Source organism: Anarrhichthys ocellatus, unplaced genomic scaffold (genome assembly GCF_004355925.1).
Source record: "Anarrhichthys ocellatus isolate YVR2014 unplaced genomic scaffold, GSC_Weel_1.0 scaffold37, whole genome shotgun sequence".
NCBI lineage: Eukaryota > Metazoa > Chordata > Actinopteri > Perciformes > Anarhichadidae > Anarrhichthys > Anarrhichthys ocellatus.
Genome location: NW_022280067.1, coordinates 2,088,276 through 2,112,434, shown reverse-complemented (window position 1 = coordinate 2,112,434; position 24,159 = coordinate 2,088,276). Strand labels below are relative to the sequence as shown.

The window sequence follows — 24,159 nt, the reverse complement described above, 5'->3', positions numbered from 1 at the left end:
ATTCTCTCCAAAACATCGAACTCCACCAGCGAGTGAATCAGCATGTGACTCTGGTGGCTCATCAGAAAACTGTGTGCAAGCCACCACAGCACCAAGAGAAAGCACCAACAGAACATTAGCAGCACACCATCGCCGGCTTAATCCCGATTTATTTTTGGCTCTCAGACTTCCAGTCAATCATTGTTGGCCCTTCCAGAGAGGAGAATGGATTTCATCTGCACCTGTTATCCACAGACTAATTCTAAATTGCCTTGCAGACAATTTCTGCATAATTGCAGGCTGTTAATATTTGTGAGCATCCACTGCCAGCCTTAATTAGAGTCATATTCCTGTGAGTACACATGCAGTTTATGCGGTATAATCCTGCAGGCCTTCCCAGTTTAGAATTTGGTTATTTGAAAAATGTTGTCGACTGACTGAATCGCACATTAATCCCAGTGGTGCGCTTGTATCCCGGAGTTCAATAGAGCTTCTCTAAATTTTGACAAAGCAGCTTACTGTAATTCCATGAAGTTGACAGTTGCTGGCTATTGCATCATCATCCAAGGCTGTCAGTATTTCAATCCTCCCTGAGTGGCCGAGCAAAAGACATAGTCACGTTATGTCGTGTGCGTGTATGTACCTTCATATTTGTGTTTGGGGATGCCGATTCTGTGGTGGAACTAGTTCGGAAGAACTTTGATATTTTGTAAGTCTTTAAAAGTTTGTAAATCCAACAAAGTGCATTTTGTAGAAAGATTGTGAAGTTTGTTTAAAGCTTACTTTTAGCAGGATTATATATCCAACTTCTAAGAAGTTTGTTGCTGTTGTTGAATCGTCTGAACCACACACGTGCACTTATCCTTACTCATTAGATCTATATCATGCGAATCATTCCGGACCACAACACCAGCAATGCTGTCACCTGTATTAAAATCTATTTGCTGTGCTTTTATTGAACTTAACTTCTTAATGTTTGACCTCTGTTTTACTCCCCAACAGATCCCGTCCCAGGTAGGGTGTTTTTTTTTTGTTTTTTTTATCTCAACTAACTGGCATTGCTTCACTCTTTTTTTTTTTAAATTTCCATTCACAAAAAGCCCACAAAGCTACTGAGGCGCTTACAGCAGATGCATGATGCTGTTTTCAGAAATGCACATCAAATAAGTTGAACATTATGGGTTTTTTTTCCAGCAACTCCACCATTCTCATCCAAAACAAATATGGTGAAATTGAAAGATAAAGGATGAGGCTGGCGACATATATTAGTGTATTTCTGTTACTGTCAACCAATCCTGTGAAAAAGCCAAAGCCAACCACTTGTTTGTCCATCTCTCAGTGATTTGACTTCCCCAGCTGGTCTGTGGCTCTTAAGCACTCGTATGCACTTTGAAAACTGAAACCTTCAAATACAGGTGGCACCAAATTCAAATTAATTTAAAAAAGGCTTAATAATCTCCCAAACAGGTGGGCAAAATAAACAACAGTGGCTTTGCTCACGAAGGAACACGCCACCCAGTGCAACAGTGTAGCTCATTTATGTAAATAGAATTGTCTTTGTGATGCTCACAGCATCGAATAAAATAAATTCAACAGCAACATCTCTTTCCAGAAACTGCCCTCATTACTCTGAGTGATAAGTAAACACTATCAACAAGTTTTGCTGGAGGTTTCTTTGGTGAAAAGTGATTCCAGCAGAAACTGTTGACAGTGAGGGGTGTGCATGATGCATGCGGAGTAATGGAAACATTGTTTCTCGGAAAACACATGCTGCTGAATCTTTTTTAAATGTCGTTTCTCAAAGCGCGGAGCACCATGAATACGATTGCGTTCAACTTCATTATACTGAGGTGGAGGCTGAAATGTTAGCATTCTAAATATCAAAACATTGGCTCACAAATCTGAAACGATATGTGTGGTTAAACACCAGAGACAAGTGAGAAAATTCGAGTGAACCTGCACTTAAATGTCAAACTACCCCCCATTCTTTAGTGGCGTTGCCTCAATATACTTTTATTCCGGCTAAATATGTTTCTCTCGCTCTCACACCTCAGGGTATTTTCAGTCAACTGATTGTGTTCCTCTCACAAAGTTTCATGAGGCCAACTTCTCCAGAGGCCGATTTCTGAAACGCCTCGTCACTAGTAGAGGTTAGCTATCCGACGAGGTGGCTTTTTATTGTCCTTTCAGAGGACGACATGGCACTGACAGCTTTATTAATTACAGTTTCTTGAGGGCCATGGCCTATTTGTAAATCCACCTCTACCCGCCCTTGTCACCCTTCTCTCTGAGTCGTCGAACACCGGCCTGCTTTGTCTGCAGAGAGCTGAGTGCTGGGTGCTGCTGAGAGCTGAGGTGAGGGTGGCGAGATGAGGTGCAGGAATCATGTCGACAGCCTCCGCCGTGGCTCGTTCCACCCCTCTGAGTTTCATTTCTCCCCCCATTCATTTTTCATTTAAGAAGGTGACACAATATGCTCTCAGCCCAAGGGGCCAAAACGCACCATCGATTTCCCCTCATATTGTGAAGCTCTGATGCTTCACTCAGCTGGAGCCGTTACCGGGCTCGTGAGTTAGATCGGAGCACACCGGGACGAACTGATAAACACACCGTGTGCCTGTAAACACCATGGCTGACTCTCCTCGCTTGTCTGCAGACATCTAAGGAGAAGCTAAATGCCAAGATGTAAACAGCCAGCAGAGATGTGATCAACATGTTAAAAGCTATTTCATTAGAAAAAGGCACCTTTCTTGGTTTGAACTCTTCTGAAAGAAGACCATTAATTAGGGCCGAGTCTTTTCATGAAATGAATGCTGTGTTCAGTTGTGAGCCACGAGGAGCATGGGGGCAGAATTTTAGACATTCTTAAGAACAAAGTTCACACCACTAAAAGATATCTGCATGTTTTTTTAATGCGTGGCAGCAATCGGGGACGAACACGTTTCAGCACTTGGCCTTCATTGAGTTAGTGGGCACTGAAGAAGACTCTAAGGAAGGCTGCTGGAGCACGTTCATTTCTGAAAAAGCCGCGGTGCATTGGAAAGAGGTGAAAAGCTTTTATTGTGAACACAGGCGGAGATTTTGCTCGTACGTTATCCCTGAAGATGTATAATCACTTGATTTAGTTCATGTGTTATCTTTGAGAATTTATGAAAAAACGCTTTTTCTTAGCAATATATTACTCTGCAAATGTGTATATGGTTTTAAATCAGTCAATTCTATTTCTGTGAACACCTCAATGTCTCCGTGAGCAATTCAGATTTGACATTACTAACAATCCAAAGCACTATAAACATCTATAAACAGGGATGACATTGGTCAAAATGAAGTGAAAACAGCTTAAGACATCTCTTGAATAATTTTGAGTCAGAGGAAATTGTATAAATAGCTTTTCATCTTAATCTTGTGAGTAGGAATAAAATATATACATTTTTCCTTTTAACAGAACAGGAAAGGTTGATTGCACAGTAACACTCTACATATGATCCAAAAACTAATTATGATGACTTTCCATTGCCAAGATGGCATTTTACTACAGTGTGATCTTAAAACTGGCACATATTTACACTTTGCCAAACAAATTCATCACACTGGCGCACCGTCACTGGGCTCATTAGCTTTGGGGGCTTCTGTCTGTGCTACAGCTGAATAACTAATTCTTCTGTTTGCTCTCTTTTCTTGTCCAGCACCATTTTCTTTGTGTTCAGTTGCTTAATCCTTGTGCCTCAATAGGGACACTTTTTGGCTTTTTACTTTCATATTTTTGATCATGTTGGCTGTGTTACTGCCTATGGCAGACATTTTGATAAAGCTGTGAAGGGAAATTCAACCTCAGCTCGTATAACAAGTCCATAATAAACTGTGCAGCCAAAATATGGACACTCAAATCGTTCCCATTAAAACCGCAATGTTTGATCCCACGCCCATTACATCACAAAATGATGCATTCAATTATATCAGGCTTTCAGAGGCATCGCTGCCCATTATCTCTTGTATTTAATGAAATCTATCAAAATCAATGTTGTTGCTAATCATTGACACATTCTGTATTATTATTATATATTTTCAGACTGAAAAGAACTGATGCAAAAATAATGCCTGTAAATATTTCACCCTCAATTATGTCTAATTTTAAGCTTAATTTGAACGGGTGAGTTATGAGTTATAGTTAGAAAGAGGACATTTTTGTTGCCATTTCTTTTTTCTAAATATGACATTTTGTTATTGTTGCTAATCATTGAAATGTCCCCTGTGAACAAAGCCCCTCCGGCATTAACAAAAAATAATTACATTTTGGTGTTTTTTTTCCTCATAAAGCAGTTATGTAAACATACAAAACAAAAAGGTTATGATCTGGTATGAAGTAAGTAAGAAAGCGAAAAATAATAAGACTTTTATTGCAGTTTTTTGACACAGATAGTCTTGTCCTCTAAGGACATAAGAGCAACTTTTTCAATGTGAGGCACAAGGGTTAATAATCACAACACAGCATGAACAAATCATGTTTTAGTTGGCTCTTCATTAGTTCACAAATGGTAACTGAAGTGCAACACGTTTTGTGTAGTTGTGGGACATGCATGTTGTCCTTTTCAGGGACAATGACGTTGTACATGAGTAATGGAAGTTATTCTGATTGACTGTATGTCGGCGGCGCTGTATTGCCCTGTTTTTGTTTTGAAAGCAGCTAACGCTGTGTAATTTATATGCTAATCAATTATAGCCTCAGTCCTTTTTCATCAGATCACTTTCCTCTGATTGGAAAAATGACACGTACCAGAAAACAATTTTTCTTAACTGTGACTTTGACTTTTTCCTCATTCGTTTTTTCTGTGGCACAAAATGGCTTTAACTTCTGACTTAGATTGATGGACATTGCTCTAAAATGTGTCTTTTTGAACGATGGTAAAAACTCTCATTGCCTGTGCTATGGAACGTGTTTATCTTGTCATCTGCACACTGCAGGCTTGTTGCATTCATATTGAAGCCATTCATTTCCAGCTTCAAATGCCTTCTAACATCACTGTTGCAAAGAGACCGCCAGTTCTTTCTGTGAGTCATGAAGACCCTTTTCTCTCCTCTTTCTCCCGCTGGTAGGACTTTGGAGATGATGGCTCACTGTACATCACCAAGGTGACCACAACCCACATGGGAAACTACACTTGTCAGGCTGATGGCTACGAGAAACTTTTTCAGACCCACACTCTTCAAGTGAATGGTAAGAGACTAACACAGAGATTGAACGCACTTTTTTGTTCATGAATTCACCATTTGCTGTTCAGTGCAAACCACTAACGATCAACTCTTTTCACTGCATTTTTTTGTCTGCTACAACACATGTGCTCGGTAAATCACTTGTCCTTTGTTTAAAGGGAAAACAAATCAGAAACCACAAATATACCTTTTGGTTTTATCCCCTTGTTTTGCATTAGTTTGATGTAATACCACTCTGCTATCCGTCTATGTAGATGGAGACCATGTTTAGATACAGCCAATCCAATCTTGCATGTAGCAGAAACGTCAGTGTTCTATCGTTGGCAGAGCAGACGGTTACACTGAGCCAGACAGCAGCCTGCTACAAAACACTTTGAACTTTGAACAACCATATTAGCTTTCCTGCTAAAGTCTCCGTCTTATCTGATTTACAAACAGGAAGACAGCATGTCTCTCATTCCCTACGGTGTAACACGCTGACTGCCAGCTCTGCTGTTCACTAAACAAGACCCAGACGAGACCCTTCAGCCCAAAAAGAGCATTTCAGAGATTTCCCTACAGACCATCAGCCACTATATGGCTCGCAGATGGGAGATTTAGATTCTTGCTCAACTTAAAGACAGCTAGTTTTACTTTTGTACTTTTTACTTTGTTGTGCTGGTGAAGTGGTATGGTATGGTGGTATCATAGTCTCTTGTCCTTGATCAAAGGCATTTGTTCAAACAGCTCTTATCTTTGAGAGAAGTCTTGAAGTCAAACAGATTTGCCTCAATGTGACATCTTTTTACTTAGATTTTCTGTTTATTAAGTGTGACTCGCACTCTTTTCTTTGTCTGATGGCTCAAGCTTTGAACACAGTTCTGCTTCCAAATGAATCATTGTTGGTGATTCTTGTCATTTTAAACACATCACTGTACATTCACACATGTTTAAAATAGGAAGCATCTCCTGGCGCTATACGGATGCAGCAAATTAGAGTCAGTGAAAAAACATATTGTGTTATTATTCCTGGGACACAAAGGTCCTTTCCTAAAGGGTCCCTCCCCAGCAGTACTTCAAAGCAGAGTGTCTCTGTGAATAGCTGTGGATGGCACTCCTTATTAATGAAGACACAAGGATGCGCAGGGAGCAGTCTTGCCATGAGCTGGTTTGGTGTCTTTTAAGCCACTTCTACAAAAGCATAATATCCCACAAAATAATATTACTACTATAAAATCAAACGCATGATTATATGACAAGTGTTTGTCAGGAACTCAATTATTGTTACATACCACATGCGTACTTGCTTTTCAGGGTAGTGAAGTATTGTGAAGGTACGGGCACTCTCCAGTGTCCTGGCACAGGTAATACTGCTAGAATAATTAGTTGTTGGGTCTAGCCGATTTAATTACCACTGAGCCGTATGGCTGTACCAGCTTCTAACAGACAATAGCTTACAAATAAAGGACGGGGGCCTTAACCTAACCTGAGATCCAGGTGAGTTTGGCTAGCTTCCCGCCATCGCTCCACTCCTTCCCGGCCGTGCCTCACACCCGACTGTGTGACTGCCAGCTCGCAGAATACTTCACAGTGAGGGTTATCAGTCATTGTCCATCATTGTTTCTAAAAGAAAACAGTTGTGCTTGCAGCAGCACGCCACTCTGCTCTGCTCTCACTCACTCTTCACTTGGCGTCTGCCCTCTGACGGGCTCATATTACGTAAGACCTGGCATCTTAGGACTGACAACCAATCAGAAATAACAAATAACAATCTCTGACAGTGACACCGGCAGCCGTGTCTGTCAATATATTCACTTTAATTTAAGCCCAAAAGACTGTTGAATATAAAAATAATATCAACCATTGTTGAACCAATAGCAACAGTGATATCTTGATGCAACTTGTTTTCGGAAACAGAGAAGTCATTACACTGGCTCTGTACCACTGCCTTATTTCCTACAAGATTACTCTACCAGACTAAAAACTGCAACGCTGTTCTCACACGTTGCTTAATTAAAGTGTAGTCGCTCTGCTCAATATTTATTTGTCACCCACATTGGACCCATAACATCTCATCTATTTCACTCAAGGCCTGTACTTTAAGTTAGTCTTGATACCTGTTATCTGGGAAAAGTTTTGTTTTCCACTTCCTGCTAATGAATTAGAGCTAGTCATCAGTATGGTGAACCTGTATGGAGAGGGCGAAGGTGTATTGAGGATTGAGTTTGTGTGAATGAGCCTGTTTTCTGGTCCTAATGAGTTGAATGTGAATAAACCACATTGTGTCGATGTCGATAGCTCCCCATCTTCATTACAGTTCATTATCATTCTTCCAAAAGATTACCCCGAGGTTAATTGCAATGATCTACAGGTCTTATTAAACTAAGTATTGTGTTTACAGAAACAGGGCGAATCTCATGAGACATGTGAATTTTGGTCGTAATTGATAGCGAAACTTCCAGATGACCTTTTCTACTGCAGACTATAAATTTCAAATTCATAGTCTGGGTGAAGTCTCCAAGGACCAGCATATCACCCTGCCATGACTACTGACAATTTCTAAAACTCAATTAAGAAACAGCTGAAAGAGTAATTCTGGGAAACTGGATTCGGAGTGCTGTCCATCACTGGGAGGCCACATGAGAATGACAAGAGATAGAATATTCTGACTTTTATTCAGAAGAGTAGATGGAATTTAGACTGGAGATTCTTTTAGGGAAACTTTTCATTTCCCTGAGAGATTTCTCTACTGTACGCTTGTGAATGGAGGATCATTCAGCAGTTTTGGGCTTTCTTTCTCACACACACACACACACACACATTTTATTGTCAGTCAGCCTCCTTGTATTGTCTGCCTCTTGTTGATGAAGACACTGCAATGCTTTCTGCGTTTTGGACTATTATCCTTGAGATGTACATTTTGTTCTGATTATTCATTATCTGCGGTATGCTTTGTCTGCTCTTGTTTTGTTTGTTTAATCTATAGCCCTTTCTTTGTTGCAGTGACCCCACTTTACCCACAGGAATCAATAAAGTTGCATCTAATTTGTAGTGTGGCTGCAAAGTTTGTCCACTCTCCCAACCACTTTAGCAGAAAACAAATTGTTTTTTGGGGGGTAAATTAATGAAAAGTCGTGGTTGAATCGTCAAATACACCAACCACGTCTGCTGCTGGAAATGTACATTGATTTTTCTAAGGAAGCAGCATTCATTTTGAAAACATAATTTGAAATGTAAGTATTTCTGATGGGTAAAATGCAAGAATATTGGTCCTAATGCTTACGTCTGCCTGGCAGCATCATCTTTCAAAAGGTAGCTCAAGCTGTTTGCAGACATTAATGATGCATAACACATACATTACTGATGCGGTATACATGTGCAGTTATTTGTCATTGTCATTCATTATTGCCCTCTCACTCTTTTTGAGAATGATCTAGCAATACCCTTCTGAGATTTACCACCTTATCTTGGTGGGGGGGTTGTGTGCCTCTGTAACCCTGGCAGTAATGTTGTTAGGGTTAACATTAAGACCTGATGCGCCTGGCGCCCGTGCCTTTACCCATGGGGCCTTGCTGGGAGCTAAATTGAGAATGCCCAGCATGTAAGCCTGCAAAGTTAGCTATATGTGGCAGGATGTGGTGTGCTGATCCCTCGCTGTAAAACTGCCCCTCAGGACCTGAGATGTCATATTTCTAGTGGGAAGAGGCCGAAGTCAGAGGTGGAGCCGTACCAAGTAGATCTACAGTTATTGAGCTCACCTTGACGCACAGCAGAGAACCAGAATCCTTGATCGTGGCTGGACTGTCTCGTTTCCCAGAGTTGCTGAGCTGTTGTAGGAATACTTGCATGTTGGCGGCATCCTGGAACCTTCATGGTTTTGTCAGGGAAGGTTGGGAAACAACAAAGTAACAGATAGAGAAACTCTAAAACTGACTCATCTTTTCAGTAATTTCCATGCAAAAATTGCCAAATATTTTGTGGTTCCAACTTCTCAAATGTGACTCATGGTGTTCAATGAAAGACTTTGTGCTTATAATCTGAGCCGCAGACATATAACGTTAGACATGGAGCTTTCAAGTGGAGCTTTCAAGTGGAGCTTCCAAGTGCGCACCACTTGCAACGATGAACTAAAGCTGTTCTTGATCTAAAAACATACATACGTTTTATATCCGTTATGAAAGAAATCACTTTTATGTAGCAAAAATGTTTCGACATGCCAATTGACTCTTGATTTTCAGAAAAAGACCATATGGTATGGTATATATATATCTATTGCTCATCATTCTTTTAAGAAACATGATCCCTGAATAAGATATAAAATAAAATGCCCAACAAAAAGAAGAAAATGAGTGCACTCTGAAGATGACTCCTCTTTCGTGGTAGAAATAAAAATCATGCAAACATCGTGGTACTCCTTGGAGATCCATTATGCTTCTTAATTCTTGTCCCAGATCTTTTTTTAGAACAGCTCCAGCAGTTTCTGCTTTACGGTTTTACCCTTGAAAAGTACTTTTTCACCGGCTACGTGATGTATGTTTGATTACTCCCACGTGTCTCTAAGAGGCATGAAGCTCTGGTGGGACAGTAATCACAACTGGGAGAGGAGGCTTTCATCATGGCGTGAGCACATTTGTCACGGTGTGTGTGTGTGTATAGTACGTCATGGTGAGTGTTTGTATGTATGTGATAGAGAGGGGACAGGATCATGTGTGTTATTTTTAAGTACGTGTTGGTCACGGTTACCTGGTCAGTTCTCACAATCCAATGGTTATGACCGCCACGTTTGTCGGCAACAGCCGTGTGTTGAATTCGATTAAAGAGTTGGAACAGCTAGTTGGAAATCTCCCAGTACTGTGATGTTGAAGTAGTCTCCTGCCATGGTGTTTGTGTCTGAGTCTGCACGCCTGCTCATCTTCCTGAGCAGCCATGGCCGATGGGAGCCTTGCTGAGTGATTGACGACTGGCTGGGGAGCTTTATGATGGAGCTGTCAGCCCTGCTGTGTCGCATTATCCTGGCAGTGGCTCTCCTGACTCTCAGAAACACATCAGAATGCAACTTCTCTCACATCTTGTCTGAATCGAGTTTCGACTCGCTCCTTTCATTTTCTCGACTGTCCGGGGGAAATGAAACAGTGATTTGCACGCAGGAATTGAGTTTACATATGCACACTGGTGGAGCGCGTAAGTGACGTATTTTCAAAAGGCAGAGAACACACTTTTTTCTGTTTAGAGGGAATAGTAGAGTGTCGTGGTTCTGTGTAGCTAATAAGGCTGCTGGGGACCTGGTGGAAGATGCAGATTTACTGTGAGAGAAGCAGGAACATTTATTTATGTCTTCAAGCAGAATACTGGATGCTACCGAAGCTTTTTTAAATGCTTTCAATAATTTAATCAATGCTTTCATTTTCTCATTTAATAACATTGAATATCAATATATAAAAGCAGAGTCACTTCAAAGAGGGAGGGATCTCTCTGCAGTCGCTCCCTGTGATGTTTCATCTTTTTTTCCTGTTTAGGGGTTTTTCTTGGGGGAGTTCTTCCTATGCGATGCACAGATCTAACGACAGAGGGTGGTGTACAGATTGTAAAGCCTCCTCAGGCTGATTTGTGATTTGTGATATTGGGCTGTACCGTGTAAGTAAAATTGAACTGAATTGAAAGAAAGCCAGAAGCATATTTGTAGTTTCAAGCCTTCGGTTCTGCTGTAAAACCATCATTAGCAGCAGGTAGAGGTGTCGAGCTAACAAACACCGGATTCACCTGCTGATTACTCAGTCGCTACAGCAGCTATGATGATGTCACAAGGCCTGAACTGTAATAATGAACACTGGAACCATCGACACCTAAAACAAAGCTAACCAACACACAACAATTCTTAGTTTCTGGAGAATATACACTAATGAAAACATAGATATTAATATTGCCATGTCTTTGTGTCAGTTGTTCACTTTTACCTTTTTTTATTTTAAAATCCCTCTTTTCACTTCCTATAAAATATTGCTTGATCATTTCGGTGCATACACATACATTTATCCAATCAAACTATCAGCGGATCTCCTGCTTTTAAATTTCAGTATCAATGACACCTGCATACACATTAAAGTCATATAAATCACAATGTATTACACTCTCAACAGATATATGAATGTAAGTTTATATTTCATCTTTATATATAAATAGTTTTCATTTAAAAGTTATTCAGTTTGTAGTTCAAGTAAAACAGTTGATTGCTGTGAGGAGGAAACTTCTTATTCTAAATTAACAACAACTATCCCAATCTATTATTTTTGATTCACCATTATAATTTGCACTCATCCAAACAAGTCCAAATGTTTTCCTTTTTTTCAAATAGTTTTGTAATTAAATAGATTTTCACTCCTGGCTTATTGTCAGACTTTCATTCTCCCTGAAGGGGGAGTTTAATCATTTACAATGCTTTATTGACCTCTATTAGTGACTATTGGTTCAAACTTCAATATCATTAATTAATGTCCACAGCAAAGCAGGATGTCCTTTGTCTCCCATATTCACAGTCACATGGGGGGATTCACTGGCACGAGGTTGTTCTTAGATAATGGGCTTTTAACTATGGAGTCACCATTATTGAGCTCTACGGCCAGCCAGTGGGAAAGAACATCCCCCCCCCATAGAGATGGGTAAGGTAGGTAGATATGCTAAGATAAGAAGCTAATACGATGCAAACAGTGGTGACACATCCCTTTTAGAGCTCCAGAGCTGAAGAATGAAGTGAGAAGATGAGCTCCATTGTTAAACAGTACTCATCAAAGGCAGAAACTCAGCACTTAGTGGAGATAACATCTTTTCGTTGATGTTTATCAAAAGTGATATTCTCTTTCCGCAAAAAAATACTTCTCTATTAGTGCTCTCACACCGTGTGCTCAGGTCCCGTATTGTACCTTTACTAACAATCTTTTCTAACTTAATTTAAACACCACTCTATTTACTCAATACATTTAAACCCTTTCAGAAACAACAATCACCACAAGGTCAAGGTTTCCAACTTGGACGAGAAGCACTTTAAGTATGATCATATACAGTTCCCATGGCCTGATAATCAGACGTCTGCATCCTGACAAACTCATTATAAGTTGACAGGAAAGCTGCAGCAGTTTTCACAACAATCAAAACATTTTCTGATTTAAGAGTTGTTTTCTTTGTAAGTCCACTAACAACTTGTACAGGTGTGTCCATCTCATTCACAGTTTTTGATTTTTTTGTTATCAATCTAGCTTAGTTTAGCTCTGATTGGTCAATTGTTTCTCTAATGATGGGAAACAACCACCAATAGACACAGCAACACGCGTATTTGAATCGCTGAACAACCCTGAAACCATGCTGGCTTTAGTCCACATACTGTACTGTCTGTGCCTGCATTCCCAAAATCTAAACCAAATTGCTAAGAACATGTATATTTGTTCCCTTCATATTAATTTAGTCCACATTCTTATCATTTATTTGCTATAACACAGACACTTTTGAATAAACTCATTTGGACACCTGTCTGCTGACCCAATATACTCATTTTCATACAAATATTTAAACAATGTTTCAATGTTTACCAATGTAATTATGCCGTGCTGAACTGCGTGGAAACCTCACTTGGATGTCTGAGGAAACTAGGCTGGGTTATTGAAGTTTTGGCAGGCTGCGTGCCCCTCCCACCGCAGATGTTTTGTTGAATTAGGTCCATGAAAATCCTACAGAGGACCCAGTTGCAACTTCTACTCTGCCTCAGCCAACCTCTGTATACCAATACCACAGCACTGATTACACCTGCACTTACATACCGTGTAATTACGACCCTCCACACACTGCACATGCTCTTTTGCTGTGACCTATCTGACTCCTGCAGTGGTGTCGGCAGCTCCGATTGGACGTCTTCAGCACAAAGCACCAACCAGTTCCATCTTCTCAAAGATCACCAGCAATTTACCCCAAAAAGGTGTGTGAGATGAGATGTGAGCTCAGTGCCATGCTATCTATTTTCTATCAGTCTCAATGGCATCAGAAGATATTTCTATTTACTGTATTGGCTCCAACAAAAGACCATCCTGATGATAAGATCACTGCCCTGTCTCCCCTTTTCAGCACCTGTTTCTAGATTGATTCTGAATGTTAGAAAAACACAGAATCACACAATATATATATATATATATATGTATATATATATATATATATATATATATATATATATATATATATATATAAACTATAACATTTAAATATAGTTATTAAACATGACAACCTGCATCCTGCAGGTGTTTCTAATTCAATTGTTACCATCTTAAAGAGAATGAGGATTAGTGTGTTAAACCATTGAAGAGCCTCTAGGACGCGGCAGGTTGAGTTACATTCGGATAATATTTCTGTTTTTCCTTCACACTATTCACCACCTTCCTCTTCTACAGAAAAAAACGGTGATGACATCTACATATGTCAAGTTCTCAAATGTAAGATGGCCCTGTTTTTATTAAAAAGCAGATTTCTTGGAAAAATATTATGTTCAATTCAGATCGATCGTGCTTGAATCACCACGCATTCAGCAGAAATAATGCATTTGAATCTGCAATGCTTTTACTGTGTGTGAGTGCTGAAGTGTCTAAGCTATTACTGCAACCACTGTGGCAGCAATACAGTTTTTTCTTGAACTAAAAGTCCCCTGGATCTATTTTGCTTTAATTCCAACAGCCAATTAATGCAGCTTTGTGAGATTGCCTTAGAGGTTTTTATTAATGAGGTGCTGAAGGGAGTCCGGTCGATCCACGCTCGCACTATACGACTGTTGATTAGTAGGTTGTTGTGGATGTGGGCCAGCAACATAGGTTCATGCTATGTGTGCCAAGACCCCAAAAACCTCCAACCAACCCCTGCAACACACAAACACATGAGTTTCTTATGATCTCTTATCTGAAACTAATCTTGATATTAGATAATCTTAAATACTGCTAATATCTTTATATTAGCCATTCATTTACAATACTACGATTAACTCAATTTATTCAAAACTCAGCATAACGTACTTGTTACAACCTCAGCCTGAGAAAAAGGAAGTGTTGACCATTGCCTGGCCTTCATAATGAGTACATTTACATACAATCTAGTGTCCTAGTAATGATCACATTTGGGATATTAAGTTGACACAGAGTGTAATAGAAAAGAAATTGTCAAAATTCCCATTATTTATTCTTCCTTTTAACAACAGTTAAAACCCCCAAAGTATTAACTTAACCGTCATTTAATACAAAGGAGAGCAGCATATCTCATATTTTAGAAGCTTGGTTTGGAAAACTCAATTGATTAATTAATTAATCAATTATCAAAACAGTTTATTTTCTCGGGATCGACTAATCAACTTGATTAATTGTTTCAGCTCTAATCTTCTGTATTACCAGTTGTGTTGATGATATTCTCAGAATTCATCATCAGATTTTTTCGTTTTTGTTTTACTTACCCACGACCACTTAACTTGCAAACTTACCATTATTTTCCAAAAACCTGATTTATAACTCAGGCACACTCAGCCAAAAGGACACATGCTGTATACACGGCAGGATCTAATCCTTGTAGGTGAAAACGCAAAATCAAATCACAGAATTTACATAATGCTTTTATAGTATCTACCTTTTGGAAATACTGAGATTGCTGCTCTTTATTGAAGAGCATTCAGGAAGACTGACGTAAAGATGCAGCTTTACATTCAAGCAATCCTCACACACACAAAGCAATTTCAACAACCGCGGCTGTCACAAGGTGATTTACAGTGAACACTCGACACATAAAGGGATAAAAAGAAGGATAATAAAAGCGGATAGAGAACAGGAGCTGCACACACACACACACACACACACACACACACACACACACACACACACATGAAAGAGAGCTTTTGTAAGCTTGTATAGGCATCTGTGAGGATATTAAGTGTGAGTAATAATCTTTACCCAAAAGATCGTACAAAATAATTGTCTCCGTGGGCTCTATCCAGTCAACCTTGTTACCGCTGAGGGCCGTCGCAGTAACTGTGACTGTGATTGGTAAAGTAACCCGAGTGTCGTAGGAGCCCCTCGGTGGCCCTCTCTGGATGGCGTGCTGGCAGTGAGTTCGACGGGAGCCTCAAAGCCCGGGAGTGCCGTCGTTACCAGATGGCTGTGGCAACAATCTTCAGTCATTTCACTCACCTGGCTGAGTAAAGACTCCCTCTAACCCAGCGCCCGCAGGAAATAGTCTCTACAGCACGTCTGCCTCTTCTGCTTCTGCCAAAGACGCTCACTTCCAGCCTCCGCTCATGTCTCTGAAGTCTGTTTCAGAAAGGAGAATGAAAAAAAGAGGACACTGATTTGGGCCACAGAGGCAACGAGGGACTGCTCAAAACAAGATGGCAAGATAGAAGGAAAAAAGAAGTGATGTCCCTACTTAAACCGCTGCCAGGTTGTCGTCTTATATGTGACAGGCTGTTGTGGAATGACTCACGCCGCCTTTTCGTGGTCGCTCTGTAAACAGTTCATTGTCACAGTCCAAGTTTCAGTCAGCATTTCTCCTCAGAGATACTACTATCCTTTTTGAAAGGTTTTATCATTGTCATGGTACTCGGAGAAGGTGTCTTTCTTTAAAGGATTATTCAAATTCATTCTTTTGCTATTTTCCATGTTTTGTGGTGCAAGACTCTAACAATTTAGCCACCGGGTGTAGAGCAAAACTTGTAGCATATTGTCAGCCACTGCATAAACTCGTATTGTTAATGTATTTGTGTGTTTTATTGATTTATGTTGATTTATGGCTCTTGGAAGTACAGTATGTAGGATAGTTTGTTTTGTTTGTTTTTGCTTCAGGGTAAGGTAAAGAAGGGTAAGGAAGTGAAACTCCAGCATGACGGTGCCACAATGTGCAGAAATGTGTAAAGTCAGCATTTGGAAGAGTTTGCAGTAGACAGCGACATTCAGTTTGTGCCTTTTCTTCCTTCACATATTTTGTGTTCTTTGCATCCATCCCGTCATTCCCTTCCTGACAAAAGGTAACATAAAATCGATGGCTACCAAGCAAAATCAATAACGTCCGAACCGAGATTCTCTCCCTTATTTATCTTTCTGATTTGTTTGGCTTCGCAGAGCGCGGTAACCTTATCTAAAGGCATTCTGCAATGCTAATGCCAAACCATAAGTTCAGGACTTGGCATCTTCTCTAAAACTTCTCGTTCAATAAGGTCGACTCACTCCTCAAGTGGTACTTAAGTAAACAACATCGTGGGATGCGCTGCATTTATTGATCTCACGTCTCCCTCTCCTCTTTCCCTCCATATTCCAGTTCCTCCCGTCATCCGAGTTTACCCAGAGAGCCAAGCCAGGGAGCCGGGCGTCACTGCCAGCCTGCGCTGCCATGCTGAGGGCATCCCCAGCCCCCAGCTGGCCTGGCTGAAGAACGGCATGGACATCACAACCAAGCTGTCCAAACAGCTCACCCTGCAAGGTAACGAGTCAAGAGTTTACTGCTCACTGCATTTACACTTGTTGATTTTTTTTTATACCCACTACTGCTGGTAAATGCTACTAGCACTATAAAATGTAAGGTGACATATGACATGACTATTGCTATCCTTACTGTACAATCTGAAATGTATGTTTCAAAGAAATATCCGGTATATTTAACAAAAACAAACAAGATATTTGTCAGTTCATGTATTTGTATTTTCATGTTGACTCATGTACTTTATGAGCAGTGAATGATGCATGTTCGCTGATTCGCCGGTTGAACTTCCTGTTAGATGTTATTCTGTCCATTTTCAGTTTAAAGATGTTAAATTCAGGTCATCAAGAGATTCATAATGTCGATAGCTTAATACTTTTAATTGTTTGGTCACAGTATCAAATATTACGTTTTAAATGCTTTATCGTTCTTTCAATTAACAGCAAAGCCAAATGCTTTTCCTTCGAGGTTGCACACAAAAGCTTTTAACATACCCCAGTGTTCACAGAAACACAGCAAGTGGCAGACATGCGCCACATTCTTACTTTGAACTCCTACCTTTTTGAATTCTCCCGAAAACAAACCTCTCACCTTCCTTCCTAACATATTAGAGATCTGTTGTGTAACAGAGGAACGGTAGCAGAGGATGGTAGCACGGAAGTCTCCTTTTATCTTTGTCTTTTTCTGTCTGTTCTCCCTCTCTGTTGCTGCTCAAAGCTAATGGAAGCGAGGTGCACATCAGTAATGTGCACTTTGAAGACACCGGCGCCTATACTTGCATCGCCAAAAATGATGCCGGTGTAGATGAGGACATCTCTTCGCTATTTGTGGAAGACTCCGCGCGCAAAACTTGTATGTATAAGTCATGATGTTTGTCTGTTTTTTTTCCAAGGGATAATGGAGTCATGCAAATGGAGCTCTTAATAATTTATCCCGTCAGTTCTTAATAGTTTATGTTCTGTGATGCAGTGATAGAGCCTCTGCCAGCGAAATAATGGTGATACTATCTATACTTTTACCTCATGTCCTGGTTTGGAAGCAGGAACATTTGTTCACGCAACCCTCGATCCACTCAGGAAAACATTTTGGTCTCTCACATTTCATCCCCTCCATGCTGGCGTACAGTAGTGCTGCCACTATTTGTTGTTAGTGCTGAAACGATAGGTTGAGTAATTAATAAGGGCCGACAGAAAATTTTTAATTCACTGTTTCTGATCTCTCAAATATTTACAGCTTTTTTATTCCCTTGTATACCTTTTTGCTTTGGCCTGTTACTCAGACAAAAACAGCATTTGAAAACATCACCATGGCAAATTATGATGGGTATTTCATCCCTAAACAACTAGGTGATTAATCCTAAACATAATCTTCAGATTAATCGATGACGAAAAGAATCATTAGCTGCAGCCGTAACGTAATGTTCAGTTAAATCACTTTTTAGTCTATAAAAATGTAAAACAGTGAAAATACCGATCAAACGTCTGAGGTAATCTTCAGAATGCTTATTTTGTCTTAAAAAACAATACAAAACCCCCAAAAATGATCTATACAATTATACAAAGCACAGAAGAAGTGCTAATCCTCCTCTTTGACAGATGAAACCAGTGAATGTTTGGCACTCTTGCTTAATAAATTGTTGTTTTATTCTAAAAAATATTGTCAGATGTTCTTCTGTCAGTTGATGTAAACAGACAGAAGAACTAATTGCTCAACATTAGCATCTCCACTGTTTCCTCTCTGTCACCCTACATCAGTGATGTTTGTCACGCATACAGCTCTAATTGATTAAGGTGGTATTTGGCATTGTCAATATGTAACCGTGTAACATTAGGGCTGTGACACGAGTAACCTTCTTATTCAAATTTGGAGGCATCTTTTTTCGACACAAACAATCTCCCCTTGTATCCTGCCTCCATGAATAGAGCCTCGCACGGTAATTAACGTTGACCTTCTCTGAAATGTCAGAATCTGTCTTTGGGGTTCAAGACCAGTTGTTAGTGTGTCGTTCTTTCCTTTGGGTAATTAGGGATCCCAAACAGCACACGTATCAACTTTGCAGTCAAGTCACACATTTCAAGTGTATACACTGCCCGCACCTCTCCTACACCCAATGCGCTTAGATGTCATCTCTGCGGTACGGCACTTCCTCCACCCAGTCCATCGCGCATCAGAGGATCACGCTCACCGAGGTCGGAAGTCACCCGTGTGCTTTGAAGCTTTTGAAGCTGTACCCCCGGCCAAAATGGTGCTGGGAGATGGTTATTGCAGACCCTTTTTGGTGTGAGCAACCCCAGAGGATAAGAGTTCAAAGGGATGTCAGCAGACAGACAGACGTGGCTGCACTTTTACATTACGAAAGGTAGAGAGAAAAAAAAATAAAGATTTTACTACACTGTCGTGGTCTGGCATGAAAATCTGACTGACTGCATACATGACCCACTGTAGTTTTCCCACAAGAATTTCACCTTTATTCAGAAACTATAAGTGAGCAAATGGAAGGCGACTTTCTATCTTCCCTGGATCCTCTGTCTCCGTGAGCCTGAGGCTTATGCGAGGTGTCAGCTCACACCGCCTGCCGCCCTCAACCTGTGAAACCTGTGAAACCTTTACCTCTGCTCCTGAAAAATACTCCCTCACGAGTCTTTTAGTTCAAAAGGGAGTCTTGAAATGTCATTTTTGTAGCCTTAAAAATGTTTTGCTCAGTACAGCATTTTTAAATTACCCTACCTTATCTTGATAACAACTTTAGCTTAATTATTTTAAAATATTTTCACTATGTACACAAAAAATCTTTAAGAAAAAAATCTGGTGTTATTGACATCAACAACAAATAGCACGAAAGGACCAAAAAACAACTTTTCTTTCATCTATTATTCTGCCAAAGATATTCAATTTACAAAGTTATAGAAGAAGCAAACGCAGCTAATCCTTACTCTACGGCACCAGACATTTGTGACACTTCTGCTTGATGAAAGTCTGATTATGAATGTCTCTTGTTCTCAGGTCTAAAGCTCATCAAGATGACCTGAATAAATACAGTTTATCAATAACTACAGTGCCCATGTTACTACATAATACCCAGTACAACAGTGTGACTCACTGATGTGAGAGAGGAATAAGCTACATGAGGCTTTGCCGTGTGATGAATGAACAGTACTTGTAGTAATTAAGGTCAGTTCCTCGTTGCTTTTGATCTTTTCATGGGATGTGTTGACAGTAAGAAGACGTATAAAGGGCCTTATCCTTAAAGGTGATTGAAGCAGAAGTGCAAACACAAGAAATATTGGACTCTCAGTATCCTTTGGTGGTAATACACAAAACTGTCTAATCTGGAAAAACTTTATTGCATAGTTAAAATAACGTAAATAACTTTTTAGAACCATTGCAGAGATCGCCATTAAGACGACTCTTTAATTTTTCAACCTCTTATACACTGTACTGGCCCATCATGTCCCTGTTACTTAATTCGAGCTTGATATCCGTTGTTTCCCTTTGTCGCTACAGTTTGTCTTTGTGTAGTTTATGCAACTTTTATGTTTCAGTATTTATGATGCAGAGATAGAAAGAGGATTGTTCAGCTTTACAAGTGTAATTATTTTAATAGTAACAAAAGGTCCAGTCAAGAAGTTTCTAACGTAACTGCCAACAACTGTGTGTGTGGGGGAACAGAGAGAGGTGTGAAAACGAAAGTAGTACACTGTTTATTAATTAATTCTGTCCATTCAGAGTCTAAAGGCCAGTTTATTTATAAAGCACATTTCTTCAAAGTGCTTTTCATAAAGCATGAAAAAGAATAAACATACAGAACAAATGAAATAGACAATTTATGAATACATTTATATAAATATAAATTGTTTAAAAAGTGTTAAGCTTCTAAAGAACTGCTCATAATTGTCTTTTTCAACATGTGAAACAGCTGTACATCAATAATTGTGAGTGAAAAACTTGATCAAATGAACTTCAGATGTATGAAGGTCTAAAAAGAAAAGATCATATGAATCGGAGTGGTAAAGAGAGAAACTGAGAAATATTTGAGTGCAGTCTTGTATATAACTGAGCAACTTCTCATATAAGAAGGTGAAACAAACAAACACAAAACATATTAAATCTGTGAGAGGGCTGCAGGTGTGATGTTTGACCCCCTCTTGTCATTTGCATTGTCTTGGCTTTTGATTAGCCACTGGAGATGGACAGATATTTTTATTAGGTTCTCCAATAAAGGGGCGACTGGGTGATATTTTCTAGGAAAGCCTCCAGCCGCCATCAATACGTCAGTGTTTAAGGCCAGAACGGGGCTACGAGGAGAGTCTGAGCTGCTCACACTTTGTTTTGTGAGGTTCAGTGTCAACAAAATAAACTTCATTAGGCACAAAAAGTGTCTTTAAGCAATGCAGCTGTTTTCGTTTTCCTGTTCAACAAACAGCTGGCATTACAAACATATTAATAACAGAAAGCACTAGTGGATTGACAGCTTGTTAGTTAGTGCAAACAGATGATCTTTCAGTGAATGTTGAGAGCATACAAGGCTCTTCATTTACAGTAGCTGGAGTTGTTAGATGTGTTACTTTAACAGCACATTCCCTGTCAGCAATTTACACAGACACCCTGCTCTGCTTCATGCTCTCACACTCACTGGTGGCGACCGCTTCACATATTCTCTGAATCTCACACTTAAATGATGTCTGCAGATTGCTCCAGACAGTGTAGTTATGTTCTTTTCACAGATTCAGACATTTGCATTCTGTTGTAAAAAAAAAGAAAACAATTATTCCAATGATTAATGCTAATTTATTCCACATATTTAATGGTGAAGATTCACAAGTTTAAAATCTCTCGCACAAACACTTTTCGAGGTAATTTTACTTACATGCAACAAATGCATTAACATAATAAGAAACATGTTACTAAGCTCAATTCAGCCAGATAAAGAGAAAGCAAAGCATGCTCAAGCTCACCATTACAAATAAGTATAATAAAAATGCATACAATACAAATAATAAATACAGACAAAACAATAATAAAAACAAGACAGAAAATCATGACACATATTTGTTTGATAGCATAGAATTTCATTATTTATCCCTGGATGGAATGCCGAGTGAATGTTTGTTTTTCTATATGTTGTTCTTTGTCGAGGTAACCTGACCTTAAAAACAGGATGAGGAGGAAGATTGATTCGGCTGTAGGTCACCGTTTCATTAATCTCTGTCTGTTTGCTGCGAGCGCCGTCTCCGTCAGCACTCAGGTTTTCCAGCAACAACAGTTGTTGGAAAATCTTTATGTATGCTTTTAGGTAAAGTAAAGTAAGCGTGGAACTTTCCATCGAGAGCTACTGAGTGTGTTGCTATTCCCATCTTGGTCAGTTTCCTGCCTATACCTTCCTGGAAACGGTGTCTAGCCATGATGGGGCAGAGTTAACCTGCATTTTTAAAACATCAGTGAAGAAGCAGATGCTAATGCACTTCACATTAGAATTAACTTGTGTGTAAGTTTTGCCTTTCACAGACAGAGCCAACATTAGCGCTTCACCTGTTCTGGATATCATCCTTCTGTCTCATTTCCAAACACAGTGTTTCACTTGGTGTGTTTCCTTATGGGCTTAAAGGGGAAATTCACCACCGTTTATGTAATTGTTCGTGCTATATTTATAAGTGCTCATGCTGCAAAATCCGTTGTTCTTTCTGAATCCAGCGGCTTAATGTGACGTGACAGTGATATAATTGAATGCAAGGAGGAAGGTTGCTTCTTCAGCATGTATTTTTCTGGGTACCCAGAAGGTGCACCATTGATGTTTAAAGAGAATTGAATACAGCGTTGGAGGCTCAGTTGCGCATGAAGCAAAAACAAAAAAGTAGGACTTCCAGGTATAAAAGATGAAATTACCCAGATCTTCCAGGGATCTTCTGCATCATCACAAATAACCAGCGCACTAGCATTTCTTTTAACCCCAGCTCCAAGCCCTCAGTCCAGCCTCGTTCTCTGGCTCATTCACATGAACCGAGGAAGGAAAAAAAACTCTGGATCCGGCTTTTATTGCATTTTATAACTTTTACAACCTAATAAATTAAAGTTACTGTGAGGGACTTTTAACTTTTTATGAAACCGTCTCAATTTAATGACTCTATGTGACCTGCATGACTAAATGAGACAATCAGAGAGGAGATTGGCTGCTTCTATATAGGTATACTAAATGCTTGTCATCAGATTCTGTGCAGAGTCGGATGAAATCATGCAGGTTCACTAGAAAGTCTTCCACCTTAACCTGGGGATTTTAACTTCGGTATGTAATCATTATCCCACAAGTTTTGCAATAAGTGTTCCATGTTCACAAGTACTGACTTGTCTTCAAATGGGTGGCATTTGTCTTTAAGTTCAGGAAACCTTCTACCAAGATTTCCTTCTCTGATCCCACGGACGTAGAGATGCTGCTGGCATGTGGTGGCGCCAGCCTACCCTGAATCTAATACCACTGATATGAAACAGATGCAGATTCAAATAACACATTGCGATTATATTTGGAAATGTGTTCGAATTCTGACTGTGTGGAAAGTAATGATATCATTCTGTGGAATCATTGTGTTTATGACCCGCCCCAGGCTCCTCATTCAGACGGCTGAATGAGACACGGAGCCGAATAACTAACTAAGCCAGTTGTCAAAGGGCTGAATAAGGTATTAAGCAGGAGATGAACTGAAAAACATGATCTGATGAGCGAGGCGTGAATGATCTTTTTTTAGATGAATTCTCCACCGAGGAACTCGAAGGTCAAAACCTTCTCTTCACAGGCGCAGACGCTAAAGTGAATTGTTTTTCTCTCAAAGGTACCCAAGCACTTCGTTGTTTGGGAAAACCTGAGCAGTCAGTCACTACTCTGAGATCTCTTTAACAGAGTCTGTCACCAGCAGGCAGAGCACCATCCATCTCTGACAGCCTGCCGCTAAACTGGCATAAAATATCTGCCCTTCACAATGTGCCAATTATTTCTGCAGCATCAGAGGATCAGAACGAGCGTTTGTTGCTTCGGTCTCCCCCAATTCATATCTCTACACATTATGCTGCACTTCATGCCTCGTACGAGGGACTTTCAGAGTACTGTGTAGTGGAGCTGAAGTGCCCTTCTGTGCCAAATGAAGAAATTATTATTATGGAATTATTCTTGCTGTTATTGCGACCTCACAATACAGGTTCAGAGGAGTGTATCATCCTTTTTAGTGCCACTCTTCTATTTGTAATTTCTCTCTTATTGTGTTGGTGCAGGACTTATCTCAGTATGCATTTATTCTATTCTTATTATGTATGTTATGTACTGAGCAGTTATGAGTAGTTTGTATGTTGCCTAGGATTAAAATTTCACCGTATGGCCATTTCCTTCTTGATTGGTTGTCATTAAGAAAATAATTGGCGTAGAGGACACAACATGGCAGCAGCACTAACATTCTATCTGCGCTCGAACAATCACCCCAGAACTCATGCAAATAATTAAGATTTTAATGAGATTCACAGAAGTTT

At 39.8% G+C, this 24,159-nt stretch overlaps 1 protein-coding gene across 2 annotated transcripts in view; it reads left to right on the top strand.

The window, feature by feature from the left end:
* fstl5 (follistatin-like 5) overlaps positions 1-24,159 on the top strand; it is a 149,322-nt gene that overhangs the window by 99,430 nt on the left and 25,733 nt on the right. Inside the window, exons 8-11 of one of the 2 annotated variants that reach the window (XM_031866963.1) lie at positions 982-993; positions 5,074-5,194; positions 16,492-16,653; positions 17,368-17,502. In XM_031866963.1, the coding sequence (XP_031722823.1) occupies positions 982-993; positions 5,074-5,194; positions 16,492-16,653; positions 17,368-17,502 (430 nt within the window). The remainder of the gene's footprint in view (positions 1-981; positions 994-5,073; positions 5,195-16,491; positions 16,654-17,367; positions 17,503-24,159) is intronic. The other variant, XM_031866964.1, reaches the window with a different exon arrangement.